Here is a 21,050-nt window from a genome sequence, read left to right as displayed (position 1 = left end):
TTTAGAGCCCAGGAGGCCGTACCATTTCAGAGAACGGCAATGCATCGGGATCGCATCCTATGATGATCTTGCCGGGTGAAATAAAGCATGAGTAGAGTTCTCGGATCCATCTCACAGGCCTCGTGGAGCGCATCTTGCCAACCCCAGACTCGCACTCGTGGTACAGCTCCTGTCGCTACCGCGGAACACATCGGTTGCCTCTCAACAGACACCCAGTAATTATGCCCCTCGTCCAACGGAGATGCGAGGGTTGGAAACCAAACTCCAGGACTAGTGGCTCGTGCACTGTCTTTCGACTCAATGGTATAGTCACCAGAGCCACTCTCTGGCCTTTGCGACGTCTTATTCGGGACTACCATCGCGGATGAGATGCGATATGTTGCGCTGCGGGTTCGTGAGTGGCTCGCTAATCACTCGATGTCATCGCTAAACATACTCCCAAACCGTGGGTACCGACTTAAGGACTCCTCCCAGGTATGGAGTACTTATAAATTTGTGAAATTGCTCCAATGGTGCGAAAACCTCATGGCTATCATTTTAAATGGACAACCCCACACAAACCCCAACGAACAACGCCATCCTCATGACCACATCCCCCGTGGCATGGGGATTCCACGGCAACTACGAGGACTTTGTCAAGCACGAACTGGTACCCGTGGACTGCCCACCCACCGATGGAAATTGCGCTATATGCCGGCTCGATTTCGCCCATCAGGACCAAGGGGAAGAGCAGCCATCGGATGAGCACGTCTTTGGAATGACGACCCAGGCCAGAATCCTTGCTGCTGCGATGGCCGCCGCAACGGTCGAGCCAACTTCCCAAGGCAACGTCGTCCAGATTTGGAAATGCAATCATTTCTTCCACAAAGACTGCATTTGCACTTGGATTGATGGAGACGTCACTGCTACGGCCGCTCGTCGATCGTGTCCACTATGCAAGACCGAACTCGTTCGATACGACCCCTTGGCCCGAGCCCGAGCTGTATGCCGCGAGATCCTTACGCATAAGGAAACCATCAATGGGTTGAACGTCGTATACCGCAATGCCGCTTCGATGCGCGCAAAGATGCAAGGCCTCAGGATAGACATAAACAGGCTCAGGCTGGGGTTCAGTCACGACCCCTATGCTCTATTGACGAGCTCTAGAGATTATATCCGCGTCCAACTACGAAATCTCATGCAAGCAGCTGGTATCACGGATGAACGAACCTACCTCGACCAACTCGATCAACTCATTTTTGGAGGTCACAGCGTTCGTGACAGCGTAGACCTAGTGTACCGGTCCCAGCTCAACACGTCCGAAGCAAAATTCGAAAGTCAAAAGAGGGACATACAAGCTCGCCTCCAACCCATCTACACGAAACTCGACGAAATAGAGCAGATTCTCAAAGAACTAGCCGAGGTGCTATACCAAAGCTGGGGCTACTCTCCCGCACACGCATCTGCCCGACTACTGGAAGACTTCGGCACCGTTGATCCTGATGAGATTAGTCCTTGGCTACTGGATGCTCTCAATGGGCAATCCAATGTGGAGATTGACCTACATTTTGTTGTTATAGATGCGGAGTGGATGCGCAAAAAGGCGAAGTGGACTAAGTACTGGTTGGACCCCGCGGAATATGGTGTATCGCCGGTGGATGTGGGAGGAGTGGAGGACGAGGGGCATGAGAGTACGGCTGGTACGGCTGGGGAGGGAGGTGGGCTGGGTGTGGTGCATGTTGAGGATGTGGATGGGCGGGGGGAGGGTCAAGGGCGAGATGGAACGGAAGAGGATGCCGCTGTTGGGTATACTGAGGACGGTGAAGAAGAGGAAGAAGATGCGAGAGTGGTGCATACTGAGAACGTGGAGGAGCAGGAAGAGGAGGAGGAGGAGCAAGATCAAGATGAACTTTACCATGACATGGCAGAGTTGGACTTGGGCTCTCGAGCCACGCCTCATGAGATGTAGCCATTAAGGCTCAGACTCAAGTCTGGAAAGAACTATCTAGGTCGAGCAGCGCGGTTGTTTAGTCGGAGTCGTCGTCAGGGTGAGAGAGGAAGTCGCCCAATCCGGTTAGCGTGCAAACGACTATATTTCCAAACACTGCCTCCGCTGCCTTTTCCCACTTTCGCGTCTTCACATCAATATTTGCATACCACTTGCTTTGAAGAAGCAAGAAGAAACACCGGAAGGCAGGAGCCGAGGACAGACAGATGGGGCAATAGGACAGACAAGCGGGACAAGAAGACGGGCCAATGGCGCAACAAAGCCGAGATACGAAGCGAAGACATAGCAGCCTAGCTCCTCCGCCTCCGAACCTGGTCCTACAACACCTACACCTTCTCCAACCCCACCGACGAAACCGAACTAGACAGACTAATGTCCCTCGCCCGTCTCCACACCAAACCCACGACCAGGAACCTCGATGTCTACAGTTCAGCTTGTATGGACGTAGAGCTCTTCGTGTGGGCTAAATCGCATCCACATATTCTTGATGATCGCTTCAAAGATACGTTTGCCGACTTCAAGCTACTTTTAAGTTGGCTTCATGCCCGGGATATTGCGGTTGGAGACGACGAGGGGGTTGCGGGACGAATGGAGGAGGCGGTGATGGCTGTGGTTGCTGCTGATAGGGGTGGGTATAATGGGAAGAAGGCGGAGGTTAAGGAGATGGTGTATACGGCGGACCTTGGAATGGGTGAGGGATTGGCAGGGTGTTAGGGTGTTGGGGTGTGCTTCGGTGGACTGTGTCGAGGTAGTTGATATGTGAAGATGGATTGAAGTCCAGCACGATACGACGTGGACAATATCTGGAGTCAATAAACATGGCGTTTGCCGACTACTGAGCTCTTCGTGAAACCTGTTTGATGTGTTGGTATATGGTATTCGTCATCCCTAATCATGCAGTAACTTCCAACCGCTATAACATCGGTGTATCCGTCTACGCAAGCACAAAAGACATACCCGCCACCCCCGCCATCAGCACAGCCATACCCGTGTTCCGTCCCCAAGCCAATCCCGGCGCAGCACTCTCGTCGTCCTCACCGCTAGGCTGATTAACAGACTCAGCAGGCACACGGCTCCCCTCAAGCACATTGTCAGGCGCGATGCAAACCACGCTCGTCTTCGCCTTACCGTTCGCAACAGACGCGACGACAACAGGATGGGGACGAGTGATGTACTCATCGTACATGGTGAAATTGTCCAACTCGTGATCGTAGCTCGAATTGCCGACACCGGCGGGACCATAGCCAACAAGTGGGGCGGTGTGGTAGTCGGATGGAAGTTGGACGCCGGTTGGGGGGACGGTGCAGGTCATGTTTGTTGTGTTGAGGGTGCCCCCTGTGGATGAAGTGGGTTAGTAAAGCATCGCACGCATAGATAAAGGGAACTTGGAGCTATGAACCCGACGTACCGATCATGCCCATGCTACTCGAGAAACCGGATCCACAGATCTCTTTCATCTCTGTTTCGTTCAAGTGCGGTGGAGGACATACGAACGAAGCGCGTCCGCTGGTGCCGTTGGTCATTTGCTCTAGCGCATCATCCGGAAGCGTTAACTCGCTTTCCAGATAGTCAAGACATTCTTGCGGTAGGACGCCATCGCAGCCGCTTTCGTCGTCGCCTTGTCTGACATTATCGACACCGTGGAAGAACCACACGCAGGTTTGGTCAAGGCTGTCGGCGGGAGCGCTAAGGTACACCATTGACTGTGCATTGAAAGCCCTGCTCTGGGTGTCTGGGTTGCGGGACTCGCCGAATGTGACGGAGATGCGCAAGTCGGAGATGTTTGCTGTGCCGCTGCCGTTTACGGGGTATTCGTAGTGGTCGCCTAAGCGGTTTAGGTCGGGGCAGCTGACGTCGGAGCTGGGGTGGATTTCGCTGCTGTTCTGGGCGAGGGTTGAGGTGGTTAGGAGGGATGCTGCGATGAAGGCGCTGCTGAGACGAGATGATCGTGGTGCCATGGTTGGGATGTGTTTGTAGAGATTGTTTGGTATTGAGAGTGGTGATAATTACGTAGAACGAGCGCGTCGAGTTGATTTTGTACATCCTAAGGCCAACCACTATATTGCCCTGACCAGCTTGACGTCACATCGTAGTCAGCCTTGTTTGTTTCGCTGTGGTGCAACAGGACGCCTGATTATGTGTTGTTATTCGCGGTCGCGGCTATGCGATACTGACGCTAAGCCTGCGATTGACGTAAAAAGGTACCACAGGAATCAGCCGCCAAGTCTGTGGTCGACGCGCGATGCATGCACAGTCAGACATTCCAAAGGCTTGTACGCATCGGGGCCGGAATGCTGTGATCAGGGCGAGTCGTGTGGCTTTGTCGCATGCCAAGCTGGATGTCACGGCTGGGCTTTACCCACAAGGCACGCCTTACCCGTCGATACTAATCAATTGCTGTTTCTGCGAACTCGGGTCCGGATGCGCATCTGGGAAATGCGTTGATCGTGTGGGCGACCGTTCGATGGCAAGATCGCTTGCGGGTATCCTTGTGCGCTTTTCATCCATGATGTCGTGGTACCTGGCGCCCACGTGACGTCGTAGTTCGGCTTGCGGAAGCAAAGCTAAATATAGCTTTCACCGCCTGGTCCTGATCAGATGGGGGATGAGAAGGAGCAAGCCAGTAGATGAAGCAGAAGGACTCTACATGAGCGCATGATTGATGGGAAAGCGATGCCATCAAACTCAAATGTTGAAGTTGACAATATACATGGAAGGAGTGAAGTGCAAGGTCGACAGCGGGGAAGGCTTGACCTCGGGAAGTGCGGGGCGCTAAGACCGCCTTGGCTTCACCCGACTGGCCGCCTCTATCGCCAGAACTTCATCACTATCTCCCTATCCCACCTTTGATAAGCTCATCGACGCGCATAACAACTCGCGGTCCTCGAAATGTCGAGATGCGTGATCGACTATCCTTTCGAGTTACGAGTGCGTGCTCAGAACGCTTCTATACTCTTCCAAGGCCAGTCGAAACAGCATGTCGCGCACGATCCGCATAGCCGCTGCACAGGTTGGTGCAGTCCATCGCACTGACATCCGTGGAAACACAATAGACCGACTCGTCCGTCTTCTCGATCAAGCCGCTGAACAAAGCGCACAACTTGTACTATTCCCAGAATGTACTTTCACTACCTTCTTTCCTCGTCATCTCATCACCAATGAAGCGGAACTAGAGTCGTTCTTCGAACATGGCGATGTAACTACAGCAGAAAATACGAGACCTATCTTCGAACGAGCCAAGCAGTTGGAGGTCGACATCTGCATCGGATTCGCAGAGGCCACAGATGACGGTGACCACTACAACTCCTGCGTCTATTATCACGCCAAGTCCGGATCTATTCTGTCAAAGTATCGAAAGGTGCATTTACCCGGAGACGTTGACCCTTTCCCGGAGCCCGATGCCGTCAACCAACTTGAGAAGCGATACTTTAAGCCGGGTAATTTGGGTTTTGACGCCTTCCGAGTACCCGGCCTGGTGGAGACCACACCTGAACACGGCGAGCCCATCCTCGGCATGATGATATGCAACGATCGACGGTGGGCAGAAGTTTGGAGGTGCTTGGGTCTTCAAGGCGTCGAAGTCGTTCTCGTGGGCTTCAACACGCCAGGTTTTGCCCCACAGATGTGGGGTGCATCCGCCGACGTGAGTCCAGCTGAAGCACGTGCGGAGGCCATCTTCCATCACAAGCTAGTCATGCAGGCCCACTCATACACCAATGCGTGCTACTCTGTCAGCGCGGCGAGATGCGGGTTGGATGATGGAAAGTACGATCTGGTAGGAGGCTCGACTATCATTGGACCAGATGGCAAGATTATGGCTGAGAGTAAGACGGAGGAGGATGAGATCATCGTCGCCGATTGCGACCTTGATAGATGCCTACCAGGCAAGACGCGGACGTTTGACTTTGCGAGACATCGACGAACGGAGCATTATGACATTTTGACTTCGCAAACGGGAGTTGTCGAACCGCCGCGACTAGCACAATCGGAAAAATCGCATCATGGAACCAAGGCTACCGCGAGCGATAGTAAACGTAAGCCGCTGGCTTCCGTCACAGGCACCAGATCTCCAAAGCACATTCGCATCCTCCTCTGCAACCCCAACGCTACTAAAAGAATGACAGACGCCTGTCTGGAAACACTCAAACCAACACTCCCACCCGACGTCACCGTGTACGGCTTTACAGCCCCTAAACCAGCGCCATCAGCTATCGAATCAAGCTTCGACAACATCATGTCCGCAGCTGCCGCCGCCCGAGCTATCATACCCGTTGCACATCATTATGACGCATTCCTCATAGCTTGCTACAGCGATCACGCACTCATAAAGGTCCTTCGTGAAGAACTCTCGCAGCCGGTAGTTGGTATTATGGAGGCCTCGCTGTTCGCTGCACGAACGCTGGGTGGTCGGTTTGGCATCATCGCGACGTCGCGACGATCGCAGTATACGCTGAAGGACTCTGTGAAACACTACGGTCTGGAGTCGTTCTGTGCTGGTGTGAGAAGTTGTGATATCGGGGTTTTGGAATTGGAATCAAAGCCTGAAGAGGAAGTGCTTGGTACGATGTGCGACATGGGCAAGAGGTTGGTTGCAGACGGTGCTGATGTATTGACGCTTGGGTGTGCTGGCATGACGAACATGAAGGCTGCCGTTGAAGAGGCGGTTGGAGGTCATGTGCAAGTGATTGACGGTGCGCTGGCCGGTGTACATCATCTGGTTGGTCTTTGCAGACTTGGGATGCAAACGGCTAAGAAGGGTATGTACGCGAGTGCAGAGATAGACAGAGCGAAGAGGCCAAGCTTGGTATTGAATGCGTTTGATACATGACCGCCTGCATGGCAACCTTCCTAGAGTCGGTGTAGCATGAGCACCACGTATATATGCTCGCTCAAGTCCAGCGCAACCTCGCAGCTATGCCAACATCATCTCTCACGTATTCAACCATCGTTCAACATCGACATGGCCGGAGAACAACCTGCCGAACAGCCTACGGCCAAGTCTGTGGCATCAGAAACTGAGAACATAGAACGTTTTGCCGAACACGTCAACGAGCGGAAGAGAAGGCGTAACCTGTGGGGTCAGTACGTGGACGAGCAGTCGCGCAAGAAGCGTGACGGAGAGAAGCCCATCACTACACCAGACAATTCTGAGTCTAGCAACTCGAAGGGAACGCAGACTGATGATACGCCGTATATTGAAGAGCCGGACGTTGATGAAGATGGGTTTGTTAAGACGTCATCTACCGCTGATGCGTCGGGGGAGCAAGATAATATGGATTTGTACGAGTCGTAATGCGAAAACGACGAAAGTGTTAGTCATCGACAGTCAACAGCTCATTGCAATGCAATCACATCGCCTGTCGTGGTCTACATAGCCGTTTGTACCTGCCCGTCACACTTATCATTAGCAGTCTACCAACGACTACTAGTCTCAACTCTCGCATATATAAACCGCTCCTCCTCACTCTCAACCGACCCCCTCACCATCTTAGTTACACACACTTCCATCCCCGTCTCCACCCCTCTTCAGAAGATACAGTTCTAACAATTTACCGCAATGTCTGACACACCGCCCGAGAAGCCTGTTGAACCAACCCAGCCTTTCAAAAAACGGTGGCGTCGTTCTGACTCTGGAACGACAGGCTCTCAGGACGGTTCCATTGAGAAGCATATAGATTCAAAAATAAAGATGGGTAACGTCCTGAACGAGAGTCCAAGAATGAGGGTTGTGAAACCGATTGTTTTGGAAGAAGAAAAGAGAGAAGAAGGCAAAAAGCCGGAGGAAGTAGAGGATGAAGGTAGAGATGAGAACAGTGGTGGCGTGACGAGCAAGGTTAAGATGTTCGAGGATATGTCGCAACGTCACAACGGTGGTTGAAGTACGCACTATATTTGACTAGTCAAAATATCTACGCCTTCAATCATGTGGCGGCTTAAGACCCAAATAGACAGCATTCCATGTCCACATGACGACTAAGCCACGATGCTCAACATTGATCGATCACTTCCGTGATCAATTGTGCGTTATTGAATGACAGTGTCCCTTGCAAACCCTCAAAAGGTCTTTCAAGCACGCATATACTCTCCTGCAAGCGCATTGCATACCCTTCTCAGCCTTTTGTGCTCTGATGATCGCTTGCCCAAGCTCATAAATCAAAGACGTATGACCTATAAAACTCTAAGAACATGTCAAGCTCAGCACCTGTCAAGAATGCGAAAGCGAAGATGAAACCGCGCGAAGCAGGTTGGGCGCCGCCTAAAAACCACGGAAAAGATGGGAAAGACCTTGAGAAAAGCGGAAGCGGTGAGAATAACACAAAACAGGGCGAGGGAAAAGAACATAGTGGGGATAAGGACGAGGGCGACTCTCAGTTAGAGACTTGGGTGCAGTTTCTAAGGAGATCGAGAACTTGATAGTGCAAGGGCGCAATCTGTCGCCATGAATGAGGTATCGCATTACTGCCAAGTCTGCTGCTTGGGATAGTTTGCGAAAGAGTAGCTATTGGGATACATCACACGACCAGTTCTAGTGTGATGTACCTAGGCGGAGCAAGCTCAGTGACGTTTAGCATTTACCATAAAGTCCAGTGCTTCTCGTTCGTCCGCTCCATATCACATCACCCAAGAGTGTCAGAATACTAAGAACCAGCCACTGCTTCGCTATGTCATCCTGGATAAAGTCATCGAAAACGAACCCTCAGGCCGAACCAGATGCCGCAGCTCAAGAACTCTACCTCCTCACCAGAATCCGCGGCTTGTACACTTCCCGTCCCATAAAATCCCTCCCCGTCCACATAAAAATCGCGATACGCCTACCTGGAGCCAACAGCCTTCGTGTCGAGTGGTCATCGTCCTGGGACGAAACAAGAAAGGCTTGTGACGATAGGGTCACCATACCAACCTTGAAAGACGCTGCTGATACAACCGTCAACATCCATGGCAAACCCGGTGCACGTGTTCCTGGCATCTTCATCGCGAGTGAAGAGGTGGAGAAGCCACTGGTGGTCGTTTGGACGCTGGAGGGAGGGACGAGGACGATTATACAGATTCAGCCCGTGGGTAAAGAGGACAATCAGGAGAGGAATGAGGCGGAGCAAGATGGATATGTGATGGTTCCGATGTGTTGAGAGGTTGGTAGTTGCCGTTGTATTCTTGCAGTAGGGGATGTTGAAGTCGGGTTCACTGCGCACTTACCTTTTGCCATCTCTCATGGAAGTCGCGCATTAAAATTTTCTCAGACCTACCCTCCTTGCAAAAACAGGTTCAGTTGTTGTTTTCTAGATCAATCTCTCGAACAGTTTGCGGACGTAAGATCATCCTCACAGTTGCCTCATAGAAAGCCAGTCGTTTGGCTCAGTGCAAACCTAGTGACCCCTAACCGCTTATTAGAACAACGCCCCTTCCACCTCTCCTAGTCGTCAAAGTCCGCTTCCAACCTTGGGAATCCCGCCACCCAAACATACCATCCACCACTCATCACCAACTTATCCACTCATCTACTCATCCACTCATCCCACCATGCCCAGACCACGCTTAATCGACCTAAACAATCGAATCGCCGAACTCACCGCCCAGCTAAGACTTGTCACAAAAGAACTATACTTCCCCATCCAAGTTCGCGGCGTGTACATCTCCCCCAACAGAGACACATCCAACGGCATCGTCTCCATGACGGTTGAACGGTTAGCAATATCGGAAAATGGAGAGCTCCAACCTGTACCCCCCCTCTACGCGATACGCCTCTCGAACCCGGCGTTCGAAGGATACAAACCAGAAGACATGGTGAACATGCACGGAAGGGTGGGTGTGCGGCTGCCTGGTGTGTTTGTTGCGCCGGAAGAGGTGGAGACGCCGATTGTGATAACTTGGACACCATTCGCGGCGGGGATGAAAAAGACGGTGGTGAGGATTGACGATCAGACCGATGAGGATCGTGTGAGGTGATATGGGTAGGGGAGGGAGTATGGGGAAGAGATCTGATAGCCTGTGGGGTACCTTTGCGGATGGTGAGAAAGATGAGCTGAGCGAGTAGTAGCAGGCGCCGAACACTGATACTAGAAGCTGTCCACTTCAGCCGTTCGAAGTGGGAAGAAATGAAACTGTCATCTTTCTCCGCTGTTCAAGCGAAGCGCTGATTTGCTGTTCACTGCGCACTTACTATCTGCCATTTCCACGGAAGTCGCTCGTCAACATCCTCAGACCCACCTTCCTTGCAAAGCCATCGCCTTCCAGCAACTGCGAAAGAGCCAATACGCACGTCGCATGCACCCCAACATCGAACCATCACATCACACAAGCCCCATCAATCAACGTACCGCAGACCCACTTACTCCCATTACTTCCATCCATCAATACAAGGAAACGCGCTCTTCTCGCCCATCTCCACCCAATCAGCTCGCTTACCATCACCACACCACCTCAGAACCACTACCACTCATCTCTATCCACCGAGCCACCCAACCTCACCATGCCTCCGTCATACATATCCCACCTAGTAGTAGTATCCCACCTACAAAAAATGATCAATGATCTCACGACGTCGCTCACAGACAGCGACGCTCGACTCCACGCCGCAACAACAGAACTCTACACGCAAACCCCCTTCCGCGGCATATACGTCTCGCTCTACCCCAGCTCTTTCTCGGGCGAAATACAAGTACAAATCAAGCTACCGGGGGAAACGCAGTCCCAAGTCATGTGGTCGACTTAGGGCGACGAGCCACAGGTTATGGGCGGTGCGCAGAAGAACATGTATGGGAGACACGGGATACGGTTGCCGGGGCTGTTTGTGGATCGAGAGGAGGTGAACAGGTCGGTGCTGATTTGCCATACCACTTTGCAGGGGATTAGGACGTGGATGAGCTTTGAAGCGAGGGGTGAGCAGCCGGCTGGTTAGGGTGTTGTCGTGAATGTGTGTACGGATGGAGAGACGGGTGAGCTAAGTGGAAGGTAGCGGGTGATGAAGGACTTGATGCGCACGTGTCTTGCTTTCGAAAAGTGGATGCTGTCAGATCACGAGTTGGATGTCATTTGGCATGAGGCAGGCAATTGTCCATCATTAATACAAGAACCCGCTCTTCGTCCCCACGTACCTCACCTCCCAATCTCGTCCCTAATCTACTCCACCATGTCAACAGTACCAGCTCTCCAAGCCGCCCTCAACAACGCCAACGCACAGCTCACAGAAAGCAACGCACAAATCGCAGCCCTGAGCGCGACACTCGGAAACAAAAACAGGTATCTCATCGCAGCGTCCCGCGAGCTATACGCACCAACTACTGTCAGAGGCGTGTACTACTCCCTCGAACCCATGTCGTTCATTGGCGAAACACAGATAGTGAGACAGGTACCTGGAGAGACCCTCGAACACGTTCGCTACGAAGAGCTGTGGTCCTCGTCCTCGCCGCAAGTAAACCCTTACAATGTTGAGCACAATATGTACGGCCACTATGGAACGCGTGTGCCGGGTCTGTTTATTAGTCATGAAGAAGTGGAGAGGTGGGTGGTGATTTGGTATACGGTCGGGGAGAAGAGGACGTGTGTGACTTTTCAGTAGACTGATTGCGATACTGGCTTCAACGTCTAGGCGAAGATGTATGGTTCGCGCATGTGAGATCGTTCTCGTGATATACATGGTTGTCAAGCACCCCCTCCCTTTCTTTCCAAACCACAAAACCACCCCGACCCCTTCAAAACTAAGCAGCCCATCCACCTAAGAAACATGTGAACTACGCTTTCACACTCTCTCAACGGACCTCCCTATCCTCATCTTACACCTCAACGTAAACTCATCACCCAACTCAAACCATGGACCCCAACGACAAATGGCTCAATAGTCAACGTTACCAATGGTGGGGAGCCCATCAGCGCTCCGCAGACAAGAAGGAGGATGAAAAGAAGAATGACAATGACAAAACTACAAAGGCGATGCGGAAGGACAACAAGGAAGCGGAGAAAGACGGGCGACGTGAGGATGAGGAGCAGGGAGAAGAAAAGGTGGATAAAGATACGAGGAAGAAGGCTGATAGGAAGGAAGAAGGGGAACGATTGGCGAGGATCTTTGAAGACGAGTTGGGATTGAGGAAGAGACGGTGAGAGGACGATGTCAGGTAAGTGGGTAGGGGCACCATGTAGTCCTAGCAGAAACCCCTACATACCAATCACTACCAGAGCGCAACTAGCAGACACCATCAGACAAGAGGTTCTTAGAGATACGATATTCCTCTTTCATGAGTATCTCCTCGCGTATGGGTCGTATGAAATGCGGGAGGTGTGGTTGGCTCGTCGTCTCTGGGTCGCCTCTGGGTCATCGCAGTACCATGGGAACCATCAGACAAGCCCATGCAAGACGAACAGAATAGGTTTCTATAGACTAATACTCGTACAAAACTACCGTAGTACCGTGCTATGAACACACAAAGGCAAGGAGACAGAAAGGATACAGGGTGTTCGCGTCTAGTCAATGAGCAAGCTATTCAGCCTCGCCTCAGTAGCAATAACATCCAACGCCTGCTTAACCTCCAGCACCCTTCTACACTCGCCCAACCAATCCTTACTCAGCACCTTAGCCCACCCTTGTAGTCCATTCATCTCTCTAGCCGCAGCATCAAGATCCCCCTCCTCAAGCAGAACCTCAGTCCGTGCAAGCACAGCCTCAACATCGCCACCAACAGCAAGCCCCGACTTCTTGAACAGCACCTTCGACATGGCGAGGGAAGCGAGATGGGAAGCCACACCCGCGTCTTCAGGAAGGAGCGCCGCTTTCCTGACTTCCGAAGCGACGCGACGGAAGCGGTCGATTAGGAGGGCCGAGCTGGGGATGCCGCGTTGGTAAGCGGCGGGGTTGATGCTCGCAATAGCGGCGCTGACAACAGGATCATCGGCAGCGATTTCCTTGAGCGCCGCGAGCTCCGTGACGAAGGGCTTGGGGATGGCTTGTGTCTCGAGAGCCGACTTGACGGCCTCGACGGCGACGACGAGGTGCTGCGTCTTGAGGTTGGCGTCGACGACGCTGTTCCATTCGGCCGTCAGCTTCTCGAGCTCGTGCACGGAGGAGGAGAGCTCGTTGAGCTTGCCGAGACGGCCGTCGCGTTCGGCTTCGACGCGCTCCCGGACGTTGGCTGTGAAGGACTTTTGCATGTTGATGCTCTGTTCCAGGAGTTGGTTCTTGAGCTTCTGGTCGTAGACCTTTTGGGCGGCCTGGAGTTCGGACTGGAGGCGCTCCTTGTAGGATTGCGACAGACGCTCGCGCTCGTTCTCGAATTCCTCCTTGAACTGGGCTTCTTGCGCCTGCATCTGGTGGTCGAGGCGCTGGACGAGCTCCTTGGCGGCCTCGTCGAATTCGGCGTGGGCGGCCTTGACCTTGTCTTCGGTCTGCTTCTGGAGGCTCTCCTTCATCAGGTTGATGTCGGAGACGACCTTGGCGAGCTCGCTCTTGGCCTTGTCCAGCGCGGAGTTGTACCTGCCGTCGTGGGCGTTGTCGGCGTTGATGACGGTGATGATGTCGTTGACGATCTTGACGACATCCTGGACGACGGGCTCGGTGGCGGAGGGTACGCTGAGGTGGTCGAGCTGGGAGATGGGCGTGGCGGTCTCCTTGACCTCCTTAACTTCCTTGACCGGAGCCTTCTTTTCCGTGGGCGCGGGTGCGCTTGATGAGACCTTCGGCTGTTGTCCACCTGACTCGGTCTTGTCCTGGGGCTTGTTGGCATCGACGGCGCTCAGATGGGGGCCCTTGGAGGCGAGGTCGCTCTTGTTCTCCTGGGCCGGGCGCGCAGTCAAGCCGCTCCGTCCGGGGATGGTGACCTTGTTCTCGCCCGAGATCTGGGGGTGCAGTCGTGGTTCGCCAGCGCGGCCGGGGAATCGCCGCCTGAACTCGCGCTCCTCGAAGTAGGCGACGGCATCCTCGCCGTAGGGGATGTATTCGGTGAAGAAGTCGTGGAAGTTGTCCGACACGAGCGAGTACCAGACACCGCCGGCGTACCCGAGGCCAGAGAGGACCGTCAGCCAGAGCAGCAGCTTGCGGAATATGCGTCTCTTCTTCTTGGGCTTGGGCTGAATGGGGTCGGGGGCGATGCTGGACGAGCCGGGGCCGGTGGGGGGTGTCGTCTTGGGCGATATGGCAGGAGCATCACGCGATGCGCTTGAAATCACGGTGCTGTCAGGCGCAGGCGGTGCCTTGGGGATGTCTGAGGTGGGGATGGTGCTCTTGGGGTCGGAGGGCGAGGTGGTGGGCGCGGGATTGGGGACGGCCGTCTCGCCCAGGTTCTTGCTATCGGCGTAGCAGCGCTGGGCTGGGAGCCATTGCGGGCGGGCGGCGCGGGCCAATGGGCGGGCAGCTGGACGGGCCCGTAGGATGGAGGCGCGCAGCATAATGGGCTGCCTCCGAATGGCGGATGGGTGATGGGGGAGGTAATTCGGCGTTGTTGATGGGCTGGACGTCTGCCAACATGAAGATTTGGAGCTCGACCAGCACACACGTCAGGGTGCACGGACTCTCGGCAGTCCCAGGTTATCGTCCGCCGCACCCACATGCTCCCACGACAACTCACCACCACTCCAAATTTGATGACAGCCAACAACATGCTGTGCCAAATCCACTCACACTCACAATCTTGCTCAATGACTAACCGCAGCTTCACTTCGGCTTCCCTTGCCGCCCGAGCCCACGGTTACTGATCCAAACTTGCAGCCACCCACTCACAGCGCCTCTTGTTATTCTGGTCGAGAGCAATGTACGGTTGACTGACAACGAATTCTCTCACGGATTTCTCTTATAAACTGTCGATTCTTTCTCTCTCTCTCATCTCAACCATCTCTCTCTCACATCACTTTCTCAATCAAAATTCTATCCAAAGCAGACCCCAACTGAAACCAGTCAAATCAGCACAGCTGCGCCATCTTGCAACGTCAGCACATTACGGCCACCATCACAAGCTACACCAGGCAGCCGCTTTCCCAACTCTCCATCACCCGCGCACTCTCACACAGCTTTCGAGCGCCTGAGATCGTCGCAAGACCCAGACCCACCTTCCAGATCCGTCTGCAGGAGCGAATTCCGAGTGTGGCTTTGTCCTCGGCTACCTTTACTCCGTCTCAACAAACTACCGCCAGCAACACACGGCCAGCGCAACTCTAAATTTTCAACTTCTGGTCAGCTGAGCATTCACAACGAACACCTGTTCGCATACCACGGGCCGAGAAAATCTCCCCAACAAAACTCTCGCACGAGACAAAGATCTCCGCGAAAATCTAAACCCCCGCGAAAATTTAAACAACACCCCGCAAAAATGTCTACAATCCCATCCCACAGCTCCGCCACAGCGCGCGATGCCACAAACTACTCCTACGATCTCAGCAACGCGATATACGGCGCCTTCCCCAGCATCGCAACCGATATCTCGCCGCGCAGATCCCGCGCCGCATCTCCAAGTTCCGCGTCCGCATCAAACTCGTCAAAGAAGCTCAACACAGCCCGCATGACTACAAACAGCACTACCACTACCACTGCTGCAAACCGCACGCTCTGCCGCCAAGCCATCTCATTGCACCGCCAAAACGCGCCCCCAACCTGGCTGCCCGCACCCAACCCCACCAATCCTACCAACAAACGCAGTGCGCTCGCGCGAAGACAGCAAGGCCAGCAAGGCATGAATATCCACGCGAGCACGTGCCTCAACCTCAATGCGTCCACCGAAGAAGAAACCTCAGAAGCGGATCTGTGGATTTTGCCTGAGCTTGACGACTGGGAAGAAGACGAAACCGAAACCGAATCTGCGATTCTAACGCCTTCGTCATCTGCCGAGCTGAACGCACCAGCGACTGGCGGACCGGAGAATAAGTGGGCTGGAGTTTTACGCCGCGCTGCCAACAGTAATCTTGAGCGACTGAGGAATAGGATGGAGGGGGAGGGGTGGGATTTTGTTAAGCCTGCCAATCAGGACGCCGAAGATCCAGATCTGGATGATGAGGAATTCGACGTGGTTATTTTGTCTGGTGAGAGGAGGAATGAGTAGGTCGGGCGACTACGATTTGTACGATGACCGGCGGAAAAGCGACTTTACTATTTACGATACCCAATTTTTGATAGAGTTTTTGAATGACTTGTATACCTTAAACCTACTTGACAAGTTTTCTGCTATGGTGCATATTGCTGTCGTATACCTCAAATTATAGCACGAGGATACCGAGACAACACGACGCTGTGATACTAGAATTACACACTGATGCTAACACTTGAATACTGACTACCTTTCCATCAGCGCGCTCCCACTACCCAAACTCCTCATGTAGAGAAGTGACATCCCCCACCGCCCCTCCGCCTCCCCTCCTCCTCCCCGCCACCTCCCCCACCCACCCTGGATGAATGGGCCGGACGACTACGAGGGGTTTCACGATTACGATATGTACAGTGTTTATTGGTGGAAAAGCGACTTCATAATACCCAATTTTGTATGTTTTGCGCGGTTTAGAGTTTGGCTTGATGACTACATCAGTGTTTTAGTTGAGTCAAAGGAGTGAGAATGAGAGATGTATACTTCAAACCACGTCTTCGCAGATTGTGTGCATGTGAATGGTGATGATGTATACCTCAAACCACCTCTTCAGAAAATTTGCTCATGTGGAAACTGTTGTTGTATTCCCCAACCAACCAACCACCCAAAGATTATTACAAAAACATACTAAAAACTTCTAATTATACATCTCATCCCAAGTTCCCCCAACCCAACACCCCCCTTCCCCCATCTCTACCCACCCTCCCCTTCCCTCAATCTAGCTCCCCTCCCTCAATCTACCCCCTCCCCACCCACAGAAACCCGCACCTACTCAATCCTCTTCTTCCCCTCCTCCAACCCCAATAACCTCGCATCACTCTTCCCGCGCTCATGTTTCGCCGCACCCCCCACCAACGGGCCCACAACAGGGTTATTCCTTACTTTGGCCAGCGTGTCCTGGAAGGCTTCGATTTGAGGGGGTTGGCGGTTGAGTTTGGGGAAGTTGACCTATTGGGAGCGAGCGTTAGCGAGTATGACACGCAAGGTTCTGATGGGTGGATCGGTGGATAAATGAAGGGGAAGGAAGGGAGGAAAAGGGAAGGGAAAGCCGAAGACTTACATATAACGTCCCATGGTTCCAAATGAAATTCGCGCAGACTGCCGCGGTGAGGAGGGAAATGAGAAGGAGGAGACGTAACGGCCAGACCGCCGCGTCGGGTGCACGCTGAGTGAAGGTGCCTACGAAAATGAAAAAGACGGCTGCGGCGAGGATATACGGTATCGACTGGATGAAGAGCGGTCTCCGATCCGCGAAAAGAAGCTGTCCGCTCATACTAGAGTCGCTGGGCAGGTAGTTGCCCAGGAACAAATCGAATGCATCCTGTCTCGGTCCATCGGTGAAGTTATTAAGACAATATCTTGTGATACTGTTGTTTAGATCCTGCAGCGCACCAGCTTTTGTCCTTACACCCAGGCGTGTGAAATCGGTCTTTAGGGCTCCGGTACCAGAATATGATTTCGACACTACATCCGCATTATCGGCCCAGACGTTGCGGAACAGGTGTTCGAATGCTTGATCCTCTTCTGCGGACTCGCCTTCGCGCATGAGACCGCAGTCGATGAGCATGCGGCTGAGAACGTAGCGGCCTAGCATACTCTGTACAACGTTCGTACGGTCGAGACAATCCATGCAGTTCGTGCGCACCACAGCCGTCTGGTGCCGTCGGACTTCCACGCCGCTGCCATCACCGGGCATGTCGACGCCGCAGAAGTAGCCATGTTTGAGGACGTGGGGCTCGAGTTCGTTCATGAGGAGTTTGGCGCGGTCCCACCTTAGGCCCTTTGTTTCGTTGTGGAAGTCAAAGTAGACGTAGTGGAGGCGGTCGTATACGGTTTGCGCTTTGGCGGGGTCGATGATGTGGAATTTCTCAGAGGTTATGCGGTCGCCTTCGACGTTTTCGGCGGGGGATGTGTGCAGCAGGTTGACCATTTGCTCGTAGGCTTCTTTGACGCGCTGCTCGCGGCCTTTTTGGTTGACGAGGTTCACCATCCAGTTGTCGCCGTAGAGCCGGATTTGCTCGGCGAAGTGCTTCTTGGCGGCTGGCAGCGCGTTGTCGATGCCGCGGACTTGTAGCTTGGGCGTGTATTTTAGGGTGTTGATTTCGGCCCAGTAGACGGGCACGCTCCCTCTTGTTTGCACGTATGCAAGCACCTGTGTCTCCTTTCCGGCATTTCCACCTGCTGCGCCGTTCTGGTTTGAGCCGAACCCGCCGGGGCCGCCCGATGCGTTGTCGTTCAGGATGATGGTCTGCTCCGTCTCGTTGAAGTTGGACACGTTGCCGTTCTCGTCGATGCCGCGCGAAAAGTAGCGGGTTCCGGCCTTGAGGCGCGAGCGGCGGGTGATGAGGATGAAGGTGAGAGGGGTGCCCTTGATGGATGTGTTCTTGATTTCGAGCATTCCGTACATGACGGGCAGGATGTAGGGGTCCGCGCCTGGCTGGTGTCCGCTCGAGTGCCTGCCATATCCGCCGCTGAGACCTCCGCGGAAGTCGATGAGGTCGCTGGAGACGAAGCGGTTCCAGTAGAAGCGGTCGTCGGCGCGCTTCCACAGGGGCGTTGCGGGGTCGAGGTGGGCCTGGCGCTGGAAGGTGTTGGTGATGTCGAAGGAGTAGGAGAAGAACAGCGGGGACGTCTTGATGAGCGTCTTGAGCAGGCTGAGGTAGTTGTCCTCGTCGGCGTCGTGCAGCGGCTTCTCGCGCAGGGAGAGGAACTCGGTCGAGACTATTTTGTAGATCATGTGGCCCTTTATCCGGCCCATGGGCTGGGCCTTGGTAATGACGATGATGTACTTGTCTTCACGTGCATCAGCATTCGTGTCCCCTAGTGCTGTGCAGGAGAGGCATACCTAGTCGCAGCTTGATCATGCCCAGGATGCCGGCAATGCTCGACACACGCTTGGAGCCCAGCAGCTTGCCATCGTGGAGGCGGATGTCACCTGACGGACGGTCTACCACGAGTGTAGGGGCCGAGGGCGACGAGGGCGACGAGAAGGCGTAGTGCGAGGGCGACGAGTGGACGTTGATGTCGCGGTAGGGGAGAGCGACGCTCATGATAATCTCGTCCACCGGCGTGTATACGGGGATCTGACAGTGGTGTTGAGTGTGTACCTAGGTGGTGTTTGGCGCGATGTGTTTGGATGTGTTTTCTCAAACGGGAGGTTTCGTCATGGCGGCCATTGCGGCCAAGGGTCCCCGACTCGCGCGCTAGGGCCAAGCACCAGACGCAGCACCTCGTCACAGCACCATCCAGCTCTTTCACCCTCACCACACCCCAACACGCCTCTCTCACCCATACCCCGACCCGGTCCCGCCTTGACCGCCCACTACTCGCACCACCACCCTCGCCCACTCTACACCAGCCCCCTCCGCCACAACCCGCTAGCGCCGCGTCACCCCCATCATGTCGGCCAGGATGCAGCAAGGCCAACGGCCCGGAGGCTCCAGATTCGCACAGTTCAAGCTGGTGCTGTTGGGTACGAGATTACTATGATATGTGTATGAAGACATGACTAACCTGCCCAGGTGAATCCGCCGTCGGAAAGGTGCGCAGGCCTATCAAGGCAGCCATGACATAAGCTAACATGCCGCAGTCGTCTCTAGTATTGCGCTTCGTCAAGGTACGCCATACCACATGTCCAGACATGTTCCGAGGACTAATGTATGCAGGACCAATTCGACGACTACCGGGAATCCACCATCGGCGCCGCCTTCCTCACCCAAACCATCGCCCTCGATGAGAACACGACGGTCAAGTTCGAGATCTGGGATACCGCCGGCCAAGAGCGCTACAAGTCGCTCGCGCCCATGTACTACCGAAACGCAAACTGCGCCGTCGTCGTCTACGACATCACACAGGCCGTACGTCCCTATCCCTCACCTTCCACCTTCCCCAGACTAACACCCCCAGGCCTCCCTCGACAAAGCAAAAGCCTGGGTCAAAGAACTCCAACGCCAAGCCAACGAAAACATCATCATCGCCCTCGCCGGCAACAAACTCGATCTCGTGACCGAATCCCCCGACAAGCGCGCCATCTCCACCGCCGACGCCGAGCAATACGCCCGCGAAGCCGGCCTCCTCTTCTTCGAGACGTCGGCCAAGACAAGCGAGAACGTGAAGGAGCTCTTCACGGCTATCGCGAAGAAACTGCCCATCGACCAGGCGGGACCCAGGAACCTGAGACCGGGCCAGCAACGACAGGGCGTTAACCTCAGGCCTGAGGCGAACCAGACTCAGGGGCCTGGTGGGTGCAACTGCTAGGGATGCGTGGGAAGGGGAATTTGGTTGTTTGGTATATTGCAAGGAAGACCAGGAGGTGATAAGAGACGAGGCGAGGCGATGCGACTTGGAATGAGTCCATGCTACTACTGGGTTACAGAAATCGTACTCGGTATAGCCTTTCTTCGTACGTATCAGTATGTTCATTGTGGGACATTGGTGGGCCTTTTTGGAGTAAAGGGTTTTGTGTTCCGTCCGCTCGATCAAGTCCATATTGCTTTGTTCACTCACAAGAGAAGATATTTTGGGGCTGCTTGCACCGACCTTTTTTAATTAATGAATTTCGACAACTGCCCTACTGCGTACTCGTTTCCTTGAGACTGGTATATCGCCGCTTCCTCAGTCCAAGTTCGTCTTCAAGGATCTTGGTTATTCTCTCGGCGTCTCCCCTCTTGCCTTACTCTTGGCATGTTGGTCCGCCTACTCTGCATTCTATCTGTTCTGTAGCGATCGGTACCACGGTAGCTTTGTACCAGTATTAGTCTGTAGGAGTCCGTTCTGTTCGTCCTTCTCCGCATCATTTTCTTCTCATAAAGCACGTCCCACATACTTACTTCATAAACATTAGTTTCTCATTACTACCGAAGCTAACAAGTCCATTGATAACACGCATCTGGTAACTCATGGCATTTATAGATCTATTTAGCGTTACCTTTAGTATCTACACCATGGCAGCAGCCAAACGCTCACAAATCACCAACTGATGCCGAGAGCGTGACGTTTCTACGGGCTCA

At 53.8% G+C, this 21,050-nt stretch overlaps 8 protein-coding genes across 8 annotated transcripts; 5 read left to right on the top strand and 3 right to left on the bottom strand.

Annotated features, from left to right (window-relative positions):
• Positions 1 to 541: 541 nt before the first annotated feature.
• J4E90_010521 (uncharacterized protein) lies at positions 542 to 1,948 on the top strand (the record flags this gene model as incomplete). Its single annotated transcript, XM_051440033.1, has 1 exon — positions 542 to 1,948. One exon carries the CDS (start codon positions 542 to 544, stop codon positions 1,946 to 1,948), a length of 1,407 nt encoding a protein of 468 aa, XP_051286075.1.
• A 973-nt stretch (positions 1,949 to 2,921) lies between these two features.
• Positions 2,922 to 3,945, bottom strand: J4E90_010520 (uncharacterized protein; the record flags this gene model as incomplete). Its single annotated transcript, XM_051440032.1, has 2 exons — positions 2,922 to 3,322; positions 3,396 to 3,945. 2 exons carry the CDS (start codon positions 3,943 to 3,945, stop codon positions 2,922 to 2,924), a joined length of 951 nt encoding a protein of 316 aa, XP_051286074.1.
• Positions 3,946 to 4,964: 1,019 nt separating this feature from the next.
• On the top strand, positions 4,965 to 7,280 carry J4E90_010519 (uncharacterized protein; the record flags this gene model as incomplete). Its single annotated transcript, XM_051440031.1, has 2 exons — positions 4,965 to 6,791; positions 6,882 to 7,280. The coding sequence occupies 2 exons, from the start codon at positions 4,965 to 4,967 to the stop codon at positions 7,278 to 7,280; spliced, it is 2,226 nt and encodes a 741-aa protein (XP_051286073.1).
• A 3,834-nt stretch (positions 7,281 to 11,114) lies between these two features.
• J4E90_010518 (uncharacterized protein) lies at positions 11,115 to 12,082 on the top strand (the record flags this gene model as incomplete). The annotated part of the gene is made up of 2 exons (XM_051440030.1): positions 11,115 to 11,485; positions 11,824 to 12,082. The coding sequence occupies 2 exons, from the start codon at positions 11,115 to 11,117 to the stop codon at positions 12,080 to 12,082; spliced, it is 630 nt and encodes a 209-aa protein (XP_051286072.1).
• A 360-nt stretch (positions 12,083 to 12,442) lies between these two features.
• Positions 12,443 to 14,359, bottom strand: MIC60 (MICOS complex subunit mic60; the record flags this gene model as incomplete). Its single annotated transcript, XM_051440029.1, has 1 exon — positions 12,443 to 14,359. The coding sequence occupies one exon, from the start codon at positions 14,357 to 14,359 to the stop codon at positions 12,443 to 12,445; it is 1,917 nt and encodes a 638-aa protein (XP_051286071.1).
• Positions 14,360 to 15,276: 917 nt separating this feature from the next.
• J4E90_010516 (uncharacterized protein) lies at positions 15,277 to 16,002 on the top strand (the record flags this gene model as incomplete). The annotated part of the gene is made up of 1 exon (XM_051440028.1): positions 15,277 to 16,002. One exon carries the CDS (start codon positions 15,277 to 15,279, stop codon positions 16,000 to 16,002), a length of 726 nt encoding a protein of 241 aa, XP_051286070.1.
• Positions 16,003 to 16,809: 807 nt separating this feature from the next.
• Positions 16,810 to 19,091, bottom strand: J4E90_010515 (uncharacterized protein; the record flags this gene model as incomplete). The annotated part of the gene is made up of 3 exons (XM_051440027.1): positions 16,810 to 16,989; positions 17,102 to 18,861; positions 18,887 to 19,091. The coding sequence occupies 3 exons, from the start codon at positions 19,089 to 19,091 to the stop codon at positions 16,810 to 16,812; spliced, it is 2,145 nt and encodes a 714-aa protein (XP_051286069.1).
• Positions 19,092 to 19,440: 349 nt separating this feature from the next.
• Positions 19,441 to 20,298, top strand: YPT5 (GTPase Ypt5; the record flags this gene model as incomplete). The annotated part of the gene is made up of 5 exons (XM_051440026.1): positions 19,441 to 19,513; positions 19,563 to 19,582; positions 19,631 to 19,657; positions 19,707 to 19,898; positions 19,948 to 20,298. The coding sequence occupies 5 exons, from the start codon at positions 19,441 to 19,443 to the stop codon at positions 20,296 to 20,298; spliced, it is 663 nt and encodes a 220-aa protein (XP_051286068.1).
• Between the last annotated feature and the right edge of the window lie 752 nt (positions 20,299 to 21,050).

This window comes from Alternaria incomplexa (assembly GCF_024043165.1).
Source record: "Alternaria incomplexa strain BMP 0042 chromosome Unknown scaffold_23, whole genome shotgun sequence".
Taxonomy (NCBI): Eukaryota; Fungi; Ascomycota; class Dothideomycetes; order Pleosporales; family Pleosporaceae; genus Alternaria; species Alternaria incomplexa.
The sequence above is the reverse complement of the archived record's forward strand: the minus strand, read 5'-3'. Positions and strand labels throughout refer to the sequence as shown.